Source organism: Capra hircus, chromosome 29, assembly GCF_001704415.2.
Source record: "Capra hircus breed San Clemente chromosome 29, ASM170441v1, whole genome shotgun sequence".
Classification (NCBI taxonomy): Eukaryota; Metazoa; Chordata; class Mammalia; order Artiodactyla; family Bovidae; genus Capra; species Capra hircus.
Window position 1 is genome coordinate 50,038,599 of NC_030836.1, and position 15,226 is coordinate 50,053,824.

General features: G+C 54.2%; 1 protein-coding gene across 1 annotated transcript in view; it reads right to left on the minus strand.

Moving 5' to 3' along the window:
- KCNQ1 (potassium voltage-gated channel subfamily Q member 1) overlaps positions 1–15,226 on the minus strand; it is a 378,447-nt gene that overhangs the window by 253,388 nt on the left and 109,833 nt on the right. Inside the window, exons 9-10 of the mRNA XM_018042975.1 lie at positions 13,284–13,406; positions 12,247–12,391 (exon numbers count right to left, since the gene is read on the minus strand). Of these exons, the coding sequence (XP_017898464.1) occupies positions 12,247–12,391; positions 13,284–13,406 (268 nt within the window). The remainder of the gene's footprint in view (positions 1–12,246; positions 12,392–13,283; positions 13,407–15,226) is intronic.

Consider the following 15,226-nt stretch of genomic DNA (forward strand, 5'->3'; position numbering starts at 1 on the left):
CCACTTGACTTTTGAAAACATGATTGTGAAGGAAGGATTTACTGTTTCAGAATTTGGCAAATGTGTTAAGATTAAAAAATAAAAATAAGGAAGGTTGGAGCAGATCTGAATGACGCAATGAGTAAGAATATATGTACGTGTCTGTGTATGCATGGGAGGAGGAAATGGCAGCCCACTCCGGGGTTCTCGCCTGGAGAATCCCAGGGACAGAGGAGCCTGGTGGGCTGCCATCTACGGGGTCGCACAGAGCCGGACACGACTGAAGCGCCTTAGCAGCAGCAGCAGCTGTGTATGTATATATGTATGCGGTATTATCCATCTCTGTATACGCTTTATTTGTGTGTACAAAGTTATGTCCTACAAATAGAAAATGTACTTTCTTAACTTAGGTCCATAGGACACTTACAAAAGCAATGATTTTATTTTTGTACTTGGACAGAAAGGAAATCTTCATGAAAAAAAGTAGAGATTTCACAGGCCACATCCTCTCACTGTAAGCCCGGTTAAAATGGAAATAAATAACAGTAATAAAAAATGTACTGCTTAAAAATTAAGAAAACATTTCTTGAAAGAACACTAGATTAAAGAGAAAATCAAAACATAAAAACTACCAAGAAAGCAATGAAAAGGAACATAATTCACAGTAAGATCTATGTGCCATAACTAATGCTGTAATCAGAGGAAAATTTATAACCTTTAAAATGCTTTTTAAAAGAAAGACTAATTAACCATACTGTTACTCCCAATTAAGTTAAACATTAATAAGGTTAACCAGGAAGGGGGAATTAATAGACATAAAAGCCCAAACTGGTGAAGTAGAAAACGAAAATAGCAAAAAAGGTAGCTTTCTGATAATGAGTCTAATAAACAAGATAGATGACGCTGTCACAAATTTGATGAAGGAAAAAGGACAAAACTATAAAAGCTCAGGCAAGGGGAAAGAGATGAGAGATACAGATGACATAAAATCACTGAGAGAGACAAACAGTTGTTACCAAGTGGCAACATAAATCCTTGAGGAGTTAAATAGCAATGAATAAATTACCCCAAAAGATGCAGTAAATTTATTTAGAACAAATTACCATAAAACAGACTAGGAGGAGACTAAAGGTCTCCTTTAAAACATGGCTTTACAACCAGATAGTTTCACAGCTTAATTCCAATATTCAACCTTTAAAGAGAAGATAACTGCAAAGTTCTTCAGACTATTCCAGAATGTAGAGAAAGGTAGCCAGGGCTCCCTTTTGTAAAACATCATATTTACACACACTTGATGGCGGGTTGCCTGCTCTTCTGAACCCGAGCCCCTTTATTTCTGGGGTCAGATGTCAGGGAGGTCTCTCGTCAGGACTGAGAATATGGTTTCACCGTTTCAATGGGTGTTTAACATACACACGATACTTTCTTTAAGCAGACCTCAACCGACAGGTAGGTCTGTGATTTGCTATCTTTTGCTATTTAACAATTGCAGAAATCAGTATCGTGAAAATGGATCATTTTGTAAATGTGTAATATCAGTGTAGAATAAAATTATGTCAGGGTTTTGAAGGGTATTTGCGTTTTTCATTTTCATTGAAATTATCTTGTCTCCATAGAGGTTGCAGCAACTTAACCTTCCAACATCAGTGAGGTGGAGGCTGTCCCGGTACATTCACCCACAAAGTATTATCAACTCTTTGATGTTTAATAATCTGAGAAGCTAAAAATTCCATTGCTGCTGTAATTTGCATTTCTTGTCTTGTAACTGAGGTTCACAGCATCTTTTCATCATGAAGAATTACTGCTATTTTCTTTTCTGAGAACTGGTTTTATATCTATGTCTTCATGATTTATAAGAGCTTCTTCATATATTGATGAAATGAGCCCTATGTTTATGATATGAGTGGTAACTACTTTCCTCAAGATGTAATTTTTAAAAATTATTTTTGGGGACTTCCCTGGTGGTCTAGTGGTTAAGAATCTGCCTCACAGGGCAGGAGACGCAGGCCTGATCCTTGGTCCGGGACCTAACAGAAGCAGAAGAGATTCAGAAGAGGCGGCATGAATACACAGAAAAGCTGTACAAAAAAGGTCTTAATAACCCAGATAACCACGATGGTGCGGTCACTCACCTAGAGCCAGACATCCTGGAGTGCAAAGTCAAGTGGATCTTAGGAAGCATCACTATAAACAAAGCTAGTGGGGGTGATGGAATTCCTAAAAAATGATGCTGTTAAAGTGCTATACTCAATATGTCAGCAAATTTGGAAAACTCAGCAGTGACCACAGGACTGGAAAAGGCCAGTTTTCATTTCAATCCTGAAAAGGGGCAATGCCAAAGAATGTTCAAACTACCATACAATTGCACTCATTTCACATGCTAGCAAGGTAATGCTCAAAATACTCTAGGCTTCAGCAGTATGTGAACCAAGAACTTCCAGATGTACCAGCTGCGTTTAGAAAGGGCAGAAGAATCAGAGATCAAATTGCCAACATTTGTTGGATCACAGATAAAGCAAGGGAATTCCAGAAAAACATCTACTTCTGTTTCATCGACTATGCAAAAGCCTTTAACAAAATGGATCACAACAAACTGGAAAATTCTTAAAGCGATGAGACTATCAGACCACCTTATCTGTCTCTTGAGAAACCTATATGCAGGTCAAGAAGCAACAGTTAGAACTGTACATGGAACAACTGACTGATTCAGAATTGGGAAAGGAGAATGACAAGGCTGTATATTGTCACCCTGCTTATTTAACTTATATGCAATGTACATCATGTGAAATGCTGAGCTGGCTGGATCATAAGCTGAAATCAGGATTGCTGGAAGAAATAGCAACAACCACAGAGACACAGATGATACCACTCTAATGGCAGAAAACGAAGAAGAACTAAAGAGCCTCTTGATGCGGGTGAAAAAGGAATGTGAAAAAACTGGCTTAAAACTCACCATTCTAGAAACAAAGATCATGGCATCTGGTCCCATCACTTCATGGCAAATAGGAGAAAAAGTGGAAGCAGTAACAGACTTTATTTTCTTGGGCTCCAGAATCATGGTGGATGGTGACTGCAGCCTTGAAATAAAAAGACACTTGCCCCTTGGAAGGAAAGCTATGACTAACATAGACAGCAAGTTAAAAAGCAGAGACATCACTTTGCTGACAAAGGTCTGGATAGTCAAAGCTACAGTTTTCCCAGGAGTCATGTATGGATGTGAGAGTTGGACCATAAGAAAGGTTGAGCACCAAAGAATTGATGCTTTCGAACTGTGGTTCTGGAAAAGACTTTTGAGAATCTCTTGGACTGCAAGGAGACCAAACCAGTCCATCCTAAAGGAAATCAACCCTGAATACTCATTGTAAGGACTGATGCTGAAGCTGAAAATCCAATACTTTGGCCATGTGATGTGAAGAGCCAACTCATTGGAAAAGACCCTGATGCTGGGAAAGACTGAAGGCAAAAGAAGAAGGGGGCAGCAGAGGACGGGATGGTTGGATGGCATCGCCGACTCAATGGACATGAATTTGAGTAAACTCCAGGAAATAGTGAAGGACAGGGGAGCCTGGTGTGCTGCAGTTCATAGGGTTGCAAAGAGTCAGACATGATTTAGCGATTGAACAGCAACATGGAACCAAGATCCCAATGCAGCGGAGCAACTAAGCTTGCGTGCTGCAACTACTGAGCCCATGGGATACAACTGGAAAAATATTTATTGGCCTGAAAGAGCCAAATAAATATTTTTTTAAAAATTACTTTTGGTATTTTTTCTGCTAAGACAAGTATATTTTCTATATTTTTTCATTTAAGTGTAATTGACATACAACGAACTGCACGTTTAATGCATACAATTTAGTGACTTTTGACGTAAGATGAAACCACTGCAATAATCAATGTGTTGAACACACTCACCCTCCGGAAGCTGCCCTGTACCCTCCTCCTCCTAACAAAGTCCCCATTCCTCTCACCCCACCCCAGGGTAACCGTGGATCTCTCTGTCACACCAGATTTGCCTGTATTTTCTAGGGTTTTACATAAATTTAAGACAGTATGTGCTCTTTTCTCATCATCATTATTTTGATGTTCATCTAGGCTGCTATGTCTTATTTTTGAGTAGTATTCCACGGTATGGATATTCTATAACTTAAATTATCCAAATGTTGATGGGCTCTGTGGTGTTTTCCATTTTTCATACAACAGCTCTGAACATCAATGTATAAGTGCCAGTTTGCATATCTGCTGACATTTCTCCTGGACAAATACCTAGGAATAGAATGCCTGGACAACATGACGGGCCTGCATCTCACATTTTGGGAAATGGCCAAACTGTCTTCCAAAGCAGCTACACCATTTCACGTCTCGCTAGGAGAGTGTGAGAGTTCTGCCTCCCTACCAACACTTGGTGTGGTCCGTCTTCTTAATTTAGCCGAGATAGTAATGTGCAGTACTATCTCACTGTGGTTTTAATTTGCATTTCCCTAATAGTTCCTCAGATGGTAAAAAAAAAAATCTGCCTGCAATGCAGGAGATCTGGGTTTGATCCCTGGGTCGGGAAGATCCCCTGGAGGAAGAAATGGGTACCCACTCCAATACTCTTGCCAGGAGAATTCCATGGACAGAGGAGCCTGGCGGGCTACAGTCCATGAGGGTTGCAAGAGTCAAATAGGACTGAGCGACTAACAATTTCACTTTCAATAATTTAATGGGGGCTTCCCAGGTGGCGCTAGTGGTAAAGAATCTGCCTGCCGATGCGGGAGACACAGAGATGCAGGTTTGGTCTCTGGGTCGGGGAGATGCCCTGGAGGAGGACGTGGCAACCTGCTCCAGCATTCTTGGCCTTCCCTGGCGGTTCAGATGATAAAGGGTCCTCCTGCAGCGCAGGAGAGCTGGGCTCCATCCCTGGGTTGATAGAGGATCCCCCGGAGGAGGGGTGGCAACCTGCTCCAGTGCTCTTGCCTGGAGAATCCCATGGACAGACGAGCCTGGCGGGTGACAGTCCATGGGGTCACAGAGTCGGACAGGACTGAGCGACTAACAGCCAGGACTCTTGCCTGGGAAATCCCGCGGACAGAGGAGCTGGGCGGTCCGTCGGGGCTCAAAGAGTCAGATACCTCTGAACGAGTGAGCACAGTAATGATGCTGAGTATCTTTTTATATGCTTGCCTACAAACCTTCTTTGATGAAGTCTCTATTCAAAGCTTTCGCCCATTTTTATTTGTTGTCACTATATAGTCATGGGGCTTCCCTGCAGGCTCAGCTGGTAAAGACTCCGCCTGCAATGCAGGAGACCCTGGTTTGATTCCTGGGTTGGGAAGATCCCCTGGAGAAGGGAAAGGCTACCCACTCCAGTATTCTTGAGCTTTCCTTGTAGCTCAGCTGATAAAGAATCCATCTGCAATGTGGGAGACCTGGGTTTGATCCCTGGGTCGGGAAGATCCTCTGGAGAAGGGAAAGGCTGCCCACTCCAGTACCCTGACCTGGAGGGTCCCATGGACTGCATAGCCCATGGGGTCACAAAGAGTCAACACGAGTGAGTGACCTCCACTTTCACAGCATCCAGCCATAAGTGTCCCTCATGTATTTTGGATGCAAGGCCTTTAATAGATGTATGGTTTGAAAATGCTTCCTCCCAATTTCCGGTGACTCTTTCCATTCTCTCAGCAGTGTCTCTCAAAGCAAAGGTTGTAATTTTGTGAAGTTCAGTTCATTTGTTCCAGGGCCTGGCCTTTGCTTTTGGGGTCATGTCTAAGAAATCTTTAACTCAGAGTCACAAAGACTTTTTTCCCTATGTTTTCTTCTATATTTTTAGACTTTACCTTTAGGTCTATGACAAACTGTGAGTTAGTTTTTATATATGAGATGAGATGCATATCCTGCTGATCCGACCTTGTTTGTTGGAATGACTATCCTTTCTCTACCAAACCGCCCTTGCATCGTGGTCAAAAGTCAGCTGTCCGTAATGTGTGGGCTTCTCCGGGCTGCCTCGGCTGCTCGGCTGGCCTGTCTGCTTATCTTGATGCTGGCACACTGCTGGTGTGCCCCAGCTTTCTTCATTTTCAAAGCTGTTTCTATGTTCTAGGTCATATGCAATGCATTTCCGTAAAAGTTTCAGAATCAGTTTTGTTAATTTCTGTAAAACTTATAGTGAGTTTGGAACTCTTGCCTAGGTTTTAATTTTCCAGAAAATGCTGTCTAGAATTGATTTTATTTTTTCTTAAATGTTTGGCAGGATTCAGCAGTAAAGCCACGTGGTCCTGGAGAACGTCTGGGGGGATGTTTTGAACTATAGCTTTGATTTCATCAGCAGGCAGAGAACTCTTTGGGTTGTATCTTGAGTAGTTTACATCTTTCAAGACATTTTCCCATGTCATCTGAGTTGGAATTTAAAGCCTGGTCCCTTATGATCCTTCTTATATCTGTAGGATCTGGAATCTTGCAGTCCTGATACTTTGTGTCTTCTCTCTTTTGCTCCAGATATTTCTGGGTAAAGGGTTATCAACTGTATTGATCTTCTTTTTAAGAAATCATATCTTTGTTTCATTATATATGCATTTTTGGCTTTGCGCGTCCCATTTCGTTTGTTTTTGCTCTGAGCTTTATCGTTTTCTGGTTTCTGCTTATTTGGAGTTGAGTTTGATCTTCTCCTCCTGGTTTCTCGTGGTAGAAGCTGAGGCTGGCTGGGCCCTCCTCTTCTCTAGTGGACGTGTTGGTGCTGCCCTTAACAGAACCTACATATTTTGATACGCCGTACTTTTTTTTCATCAAGTTGAAAATATTTTCTAGTTTTTCGTTTGGATTTCTTCTCTGGCCCTGTGCTATTTGAAGCATGTTACTTAGGTTCCAAATATGTGCGGGTTTTCCAGAGCTCTTCTTCTTATTGGTTTTCAGTTGAACTCTACTGTGGCCAGAGGACATACTGTGAATATCACTTGGATCATTTACAACGGACTGGGACATGTTCTGTGGTTCGGAACCCGGTTCTCTCTCGGTGGCTGCTCTGTGTCCCCTCGGAAACGCCGCGTGCTGTGCTCCTGCTAGAAGGAGTGTTCTGCCAGCGTTCCCTGGGTCATCTTGGTTGAAAGGATTGTCCTGGGCTGCACCCAATGGCTCAGCAGGTAAAGAATCCTCCTGCAATGCGGGAGGCGCAGGAAGCATGGGTTCAATCCCTGGGTCGGGAAGATCCCCTCAGTGAGGAAATGGCAACCCGCTCCAGCATTCTTGCCTGAAAAATCCCATGGACAGAGGAGTCTGGCGGGCCACGGTCCACGGGGCCTCAAAGGGCTGGGCATGACTGAGCGCTCATGCATTTACCCTCCTGTTCCGCCAGCTTCTGAGGCAGCTGGGTTAACACCTCCAGGTCCACTCCTGGATTTGCTTCTTCCACCTCCTATATGCCATTCACCATTTTCTCCCTTTTGGCCACTGGACTTGAAGTCATATTTAGATACATTACGATTGTATGAACCAGTAGTCATCTTGGTGAAGCCCTGGGGCCGAGAGGAGGGACCAGGGGTGAGTAGCTCGGAAGAGGGCCAACGAGAAGGCTCTGGCCCAGGAGATGAGGACATGCCCGCAGGGCCCATCTGGAACCCCCACACCTACTGGAGGGGTCACGGGCCCATCCGGAACCCCCATGCCTCCGGAGGAGTCACGGGCCCATCCGGAACCCCCATGCCTCCGGAGGAGTCACGGGCCCATCCGGAACCCCCATGCCTCCGGAGGAGTCACGGGCCCATCCGGAACCCCCATGCCTCCGGAGGAGTCACGGGCCCATCCGGAACCCCCAAGCCTCCGGAGGAGTCACGGGCCCATCCGGAACCCCCATGCCTCCGGAGGGGTCACACGCCCATCCAGAACTCTCACTCTTACTGGAGGAGTCACAGGCCCCGGCCTGCAAGACCTCGTGGGACCACTTCCCCGTGATCCTGGGGCTGCGTGAGTGAAGTGTGTTGACTGGAGCCAGGGGAACACCACACCCTCAGACCAGGCCAGGCAGGTGGGCACCAGGAGGGCACCAGGAGCCCATTCAGTCCTGAACACGGCAGCTTAGACCCAGGTGAGACCAAGGCGGCACGCGGGCCAGGTGCTGTAGAAGCAGCGCCTTGTTCTCACAGCCGTGCTGGTTCCCAGGCCACCAGCTCCAGGGTAACCGGGGGCTTATTACCAACACACACCCCTGGCCTGCCCATAGCACTGTGACTCGGTATTTGAGGCGTGGGTCTCTAAGTCTGTGTTAAAAGTAGAATTCAAGGGATCCACAGGATCATCCCAACCTGGAGCATCCCCTCCCAGCCTCCGCCAACAGGGACGCCCCACCTCTCTTATCAGGAGCAGGTCTATCCGTCACCAAGGGGAGGACTTCCGTTTCTGGCAAGAGGAGTGACAGCATCTCTCTGCAAGTTCTGGAGCAGAGCAACTTCCTGTGGGCACCACGGAGCTCACCTGGCTCCAGGGACGTGTCCTCCCAGTGGAGAGGGCAAGCAGGCTCTGACCCACAGGCTGCCTGGGCTGTCCACCTGAGCAGCCACAGTGAGGACCGTGCGGCCCCCCGGAGGGAAGAGGCAGCACCTGAAACCACACGAGGCAGGAACTGGCAGCTGCGGCTCCACATGGAAAAGCGGAACCAAGAGCCAAGGGCGGACACGGACAGAGCACCACAAAGCCCGGGCAAACGCTCGCACTGGCCAGCGGCGGGGAGAACAGCCGTCTGCTGCGGCTGTCTTCCTAGAATGAAAGTGGTGCGCGCACTCACACTTGCTCTTACAGGGCCCATGACACAGGTTGTCTGGGAAGCCCCACACCTATACACCAGCCGCACGCAGGTCCTGCTGTGGTTCACTGCATCACCCCTCTAGACCAGTGTCCCCTTAACCAGAGTCCAGAGGAACCCACCAATACAAAACGTCCACAGTCGCCACCTCCGCCCACAGCCTCATGAGGAGCCGAGCATCAGAGAAGCCACTGCAAACAGAATCGGACTCTTCCATGAGTGCAGCTGATGGTGTTCCAGGACGGATAGGGTTGGATCAGCACATTTAAGGGGCTCAAAGCAGTGACGTCACACACGAGGAAGATACAGGATGCTAAGACCAAGCGGATGAGACCCTCACGCGAGGACACACGGGAGAGAAAGAACAGGTGGAAACTGAGACACGGGTGAGGGGCTGGGAGACCAGACAGCAGTCCCTGAGGGCATAGAGACAGGCGGCAGCAGAGACGGCGAGGAGTGCTGCCCGGGAGGGTCGAGCAGACGCTTCCAGGAGAGACCAGGCCAGTCAGGGCAGGCGGCAGCCTGTGACCCGGCAGGGCCAATCTTCCCCTCGATGAAAGACGCAAACCCTCAGAGTCAGGGGTCACAGCACCTCATCATGAAACTACAGAACACCAAAGTCAAGGAGAAGGGGTTCAAGGTCATCAGAAGAGAGGATGGGTCGCCTACAGAAGATGGCCAGCTCAAGAGGGCACACCAGCTGGGAGCTGGCGGCGGGCTTCCAGCCTGTGCAGAGAAAATGCAGATCTCTAATACCCTACAGTGGAGAAGAATATGACAGAGAATCTATATACATGTATAACTGACTCATCTTGTTGTATGCCTGGTACATTGTACATCAACTGTGTTTCAATTAAAAAAATTTTTTTTAATTAAAGAAAATACAGATCTCAACCTGTATGGTTCTAGCAAGCTGGACCATGGTTCAAGAGCAAAAGTGAAATACAGAAATCTCAGACAAGCAGAAACCGAGTAGGCCGTCGACAGACGGTCCCGGAAGACAGCACCGGCTTCAGGAAGAAGGAAATTAAACTCCAACTCAGACAGAGACAACTGGCCAATCTGTCAGCAAATACGAGCCTCCACTGTCAACAAAGAGCCGCTACTGCCGAGGACGGTCTACAAAGTCAAACTGCAAACATGGCGCAGCCGGCCACAAAGCAGGAGGTGCTGGCGTGAGAACCCGTCCAGCCCGCCGCTCACTGCTCAGGGAGGCGGAGGCACAGGAGGCAGGCGGCCAGGCCCTGGTCAGCTCCGGGCGGGGCTCACATGGCCTCCACGCCTGGGGAGGCAAGAGGCTGGCCTCAGCAGTGGGGAGACGGCGTGAGTGGAAGCCGAAACCCCTGGAGCAGGCAAGGCCTCTGCGCGTCACTGCGGCCCTTCCGCAGAGCGGGCACGTGGGCCCCCGCCCTTCATTCTCTGAAACCCTGTCTGAAGCCCTTGTGCTGGGAGCACATAGCTCTGTTCACCCAGAGACTTCACGCTGCCCCCAGCTCCGCCGATACCCGGGGAACCCCCGAGGCTGCAGGTCCCCCCTCCAGCTGGTTTCTGCCTCCTCTCCCCGTCCCCCCACCATGACACTGCAAGCTCCCAGCTGACCTGCCCCCAAGTCCTGCCCATGGGTCCTGACCACGGGTGCCACCCCAGGAAATCCCGCAGGGCACAGGGCTGACTGTGGCCGCTCCTGCTCCAAGGCCTTCTGCCATCTGGCCCGCCCAGCACCTGCGGGCTCCGGTCACGACTCAGGCCCAGGGCCACCAGCCTGGCCAAGGTCACAGATGGGAAGAGCCCCCGCACGTGGGGAGCCCGCAGCAAGGAGGCGGGGAAGCCATGGGAAAAGCCGCGCCCAGGTCGCCGTGGAGAGGAGCAGCCAGCCCCTGAACACCTCTGTCCAAGACAGTCCTGCTGCTTGCCAGGCCCTTCCTTGGCCCTGCAGATGGGGCCACCACCCGGGGATTAGAGCAGATTCGACAGGGCAGCCGTGCCTAGGGCCCAGGGTCCCAGAGCCACAGGACAGGAGCCCGAGCAGCCGCCAGCCGGAGATAGAGAGCCCTGCCTGCGGCGGGGAGAGGCATGCGAGGGGACGCTCTGTGGGCAGCGCGGCAGGCAGGTAACACCCTGGGCGGGCTGGCGCCGTGGGCAGGGCTGGGGGTGCGTGCTGCTGGCAGGCGCTGCGTGTGGAGCAGAGAGGTTCAAGTCAGGGTCCAGTGTGGAAGTGGGGTGCAGCCTAGCGGGTGGTGCCCAGTATTGGGAGTGGGGCTGTGGGCCTGTCCCTGTGATAGCGTCTACCCTGGAGGCACACCCCTGCTCCCACCCCAGGGCTCCCCAGAGCCGCCAGGAGGGTGCGTCAGGGATCCCTCGGGCAGGGGCATTCTGCGTCCCTGGGGCCCGGCCAACAGCTCAGGCTCTAGAAATCCGGCGGGTCTGGGCTGGGCAGACTTATCTCCTTGGCAGGGAAGGAGAAAGCCCTCCATGCGAGGCCATTCCACAGAAAGCGCCTGACTCCCGGCCCTGGCCCCTCATTAACATTCCGCAGGCAGCACGGAGGACTCCACAACGCCGCATGGGCTGAATGGATGCCGCGTTTCGGGGGCTCCCTGTTCAGCCAACAGCGAGCGTGGCTCCGCCCTGTGCCGACCTGAGCATTAGCATTCGCAGAAAGCCCCCATCTGCAAGGCAACAATGGTCCTGCCCCAGATCCGGATGGTGGGCACAATCGTCCTTTGTGCCCACGGCAGTGGGCAGGCGGGTGGCGCGTCCCAGGGGCCCGACGGTATGTGAGGAGACCCCAGGCACCCAGGCTGGGTCTTGCACGCCCAGCTTCCCAAAGAGGAAGCCCACAGACAGCCTCAGGAGCGCCGAGGGGCCGTGGCTCCTCCCAGAGCACCCCCCGCCCTCCACAGGCTGTGCCTAGACACAGAGGACGCGTCACGGGTTAGCCATCCACAAACCTGGCAGATGGGGCGCCAGGCACCCACCAGCACCACATGGGCTCAGCCCCCTTGGCCATGCTTGAGACAGTGGCACCACCCTCAGCCCCTGACACACTGGCACATCCAGGTGCCGGCCGGAACCCTGGGGGTCCCGGGAAGAGGGGAGAGGCGGACACGGAGGAGACAGAGAGCAGAGGCGCAGAGCTGAGCAGGGGCCAGCCGCGGGCGCACACAGGCTGGCTTAGGACCCTCAGCCCCACTCCCCCGGGACAAGGGTCCACGTGAACCATTGGCCCCTCCTCTCTGCCAGGCCTGGGTGCCAGGCATATAGCACAGCCGAGGCAGGGCCTGGCTCCCAGAAACCCAGAGCCCAGGGCAGAACAGGGCAGGACTTCCACGAGCGACGGGCCCGCTCTGACGGAGCAGGCGTGGCAGTGCCAGCTGTCCCCAGGACGAGAGCGACTGGCCGGGGGCGTGAGGCTGCCCCGACCCCCCAGGCCCCAGCAGCCCTGCTCAGAGCTGAGGGAGGGCCTGCACCCCCCACCGCGAGCGGGGGCTCCTCACCAGCGCTGTCGTAGCCGTCTACCGAGATGGGTTCGGGCCTGCGGTCCTCCAACACGGGCTCGCAGGTGATGTGGGGGACCACCAGCGCCTTCTCGCCTGGGCTCACACCATTGTCCTTGTCCAGCTTGAACTTTTTCTTCTTTACCTAGAAAACCAGATGAGAGGAAGTGGTCAGGTCCTGGGCGTCCCCTGCCGGGGCCCTCTGCTGACCCCCGACCACCGGTGGCAACACCCTCGGGGCACCTGCCAGGGCCGGGCTCCGGGACTCTCGCACACTGGCAGGGGGTGCTGCAGCATGGGGTGCTGCCAGCAGTCCCCTGGGAGCTCACAGCCTTGGGGGCAGGCGGACAGAAACTAGAAACAGCAAGCAGACAGGAACGCCCCAGGGCGGGGACAATGCGGGCTGTGGCCAGCGGGGCTGAGAGCATGGGGCAGCAGGGTGCACAGGCTGAGGGCCAGCGGACGCACCTCTGAGGTGGTGACTGGGAGGAAGTGAGCAAGCTGGCCACGCTGGGGTCTGGGAGAAGTGCTGGCAGAGGAAACGGTGGGTGCAGAGGCTTCGCAGGCAGCCAGCGCCTGGGAGACCGCGTCTCTCCAGGGCGGTGTGGGTGCGGGCCGGAGGGAGGCTGCTGCTGGGCCGGTTGCCCTGCACTCTCGGGACTCACGCCCGAGCCTGCCTCAGCTCCCTTATATCGAGACCCCCAAGGCCCTCTTCTCTGAGCCAGGCAGCCATGGCCACCCTGCCACTCACCTGCCCGGCACAGACAGTCCAACACCCAGGCCCTGTGGAGAACACCCTGCCAGCAGGGCAGGCCAGGATCCAGCCGGGCCTCTCCCCATGGTGCTTCCTCTGGACCTGCCCAGTGCTGGCCTTGGTGTGGCCAGTCCCGGGGCCAGACCTGGGCCACTTGGATGGTGGGAGCCCAGCACGGTGCACACTGCCAGTGCCCACGCCGACGCGGCTACACTGGACTGAAGGGCCAGGGACAAATCGTGACCGTGATGTGGCCTCCCCCCAATTGCAACATGGCAGTTACCATGGCTGACTTCTTGGGCTTGGGGCTGGGGGACAGCAGGGCGTGGTTCCGGGACGGCTTCCGGACGTAGATCTTCCAGGTGGAGGAATCCGGGTTCTCCGCTGCGTAGCACCGCCAGGCTGTCTGAAACCAGTGGGAGGGGCAGCCGTTACCCGCAGGCCCACACTAACTGCAGCCACACTGCCTGCTGGGCCCCTCCGCTGGCTGAGCCTCAGGGCCTCTTGCCCACCAGCCCCTTCCTGAGGCTCGGGGTCCGCCCTCACCTCCCCAGGCAGTGCACACGCTCAGGCAGCACAAAGCCTGTGAACCCCAGTCCCTCTGTGTCCACCCCCAGGGACGCCGTGGTGGGGCACTCACAGGGAGTGCCAAGGGGCAGGGCCTCGGGCCAGCAGAGGCAGGACTGAGTGCCCAGGAGGCAGCGCCACCCACCAGGAACCCCCAGTTTCTGGGAACCTCCAGACGGCATATGGGTGAAGGTCTCAGGCCTAGAGACACCCTTGGCAGCTGCCACGTGGGATGACCTGGAGGAAGGGGGTTGTTGGGGATGAGGAGGGCAGCCAGGAGTTCGTAGGAGGACGCACCCTGATGGCCTTGGCACTGCTGGCCGTGGGAGCCAGGGAGACGCGGTAGGGACACGCTCCTGGGCAGTGATGCCCCTGCAACTGGAGCCGGGTGCCACGCCCCGGCCCCCCAGGCAGGGGTGGGCTTCCAGCTGCCCCTCACCCCTCTCCAGGCCTCTCCCGTCTTCTGGGAGGTGTGCTCGAGGCTGCACACCCACCGTGCGGGGAGTCCACTAACCCACTCCTGCAGGCAGGCCATTTGCTGCCTGATTTACGGTCTCCCCGAGAGAGGCTGTGGGGCCAGAAAACCAGCTGCGGGGCCCGAGCCCCCGGCCCGAGGGCCGCTGCCTCCACTTCCTTCCTGTCCAGGGTTAGCATCCAGCCCCAGACGGTGGTTCCGGACAGGCTCCAGAGGGACAGGGCAGAGGCCCCCCGCTGAGCTGCAGCTGCCGCTGCAGCCCCGGGGGCCCTTCAGCTCTGGGGGCCCAGGCCACCCTGGTGGGCACAGGGGCCCGAGTCCAGGCTGACATAAGACGATGGCCCTGCTCCCGGCCCCCGCCAGGCCACGCTGCCCACAGCCCCAGGCGCTCCTGCTGCGCCCAGGCTCTGGGTGGAGACTCGGGACGCCGCAGTCTGCCAGTGGTCCCTGTGCCCAGGCTTCACTGGCACTGAGAGGCCTGCCCCACGCTCCAGGCTGTCCTTGGAGCCCACGTCCAGGGGCTTAGGGCCGCCTGCCTCTGGGACCTGCCTCTCCGCACTTCTGTTGGGCTTGGAGTCTCGTCACAGAAGCCTGAGGTGGGGGCTACAAGGGGCCTTGGGGCAGTTGCAGCCCCCGACCCACCCCCAAAGGCCCGGCGCTCTGAGCCCCGGCCCTGTGGGGACACAAGCCTCTGGGAGGTAAAGGTAGGCCCAGAAAGTGGCCCGCGCTCTTGGGTTAGCCGGGAGGACTGAGGCCCCGGCTGCCGCACAGGCAGGCCCTGACCCCCTGGGGGACGGCCCCCTGCTGACTCCCGCCCCCCTCCCAGACCTGCCCCCACGCAGAAGAGGCTGAGGACAGACACTCAGGGGGCCGCTGCAGCCGGAGGCCACAGGTCCAGAGGGGTGGGCACAGCGGGAGTGGCCAGGCCGCCTCCTCATCCCCGAGCCTGGCCCACAGGACAGGGGCAGCCGGGCCTCCCCAGCACCGGTGCCTCCCACCAGCCGGCAGGCCATCATCCCACAGCTCCCGGGACAGGGGTTTACACTGGCAGGCGAGTCCGTGCCGTGGCTGCCGCCCTTCCCACCCTTCAGAGGGTCCATGGGCGAGGGTCCAGCTGCACTGGGGGCCGAGGGCCACGCCCGGCTCCCCGAGCAGACACGTGTGTGTTCCCCTGCCTTGTCCTG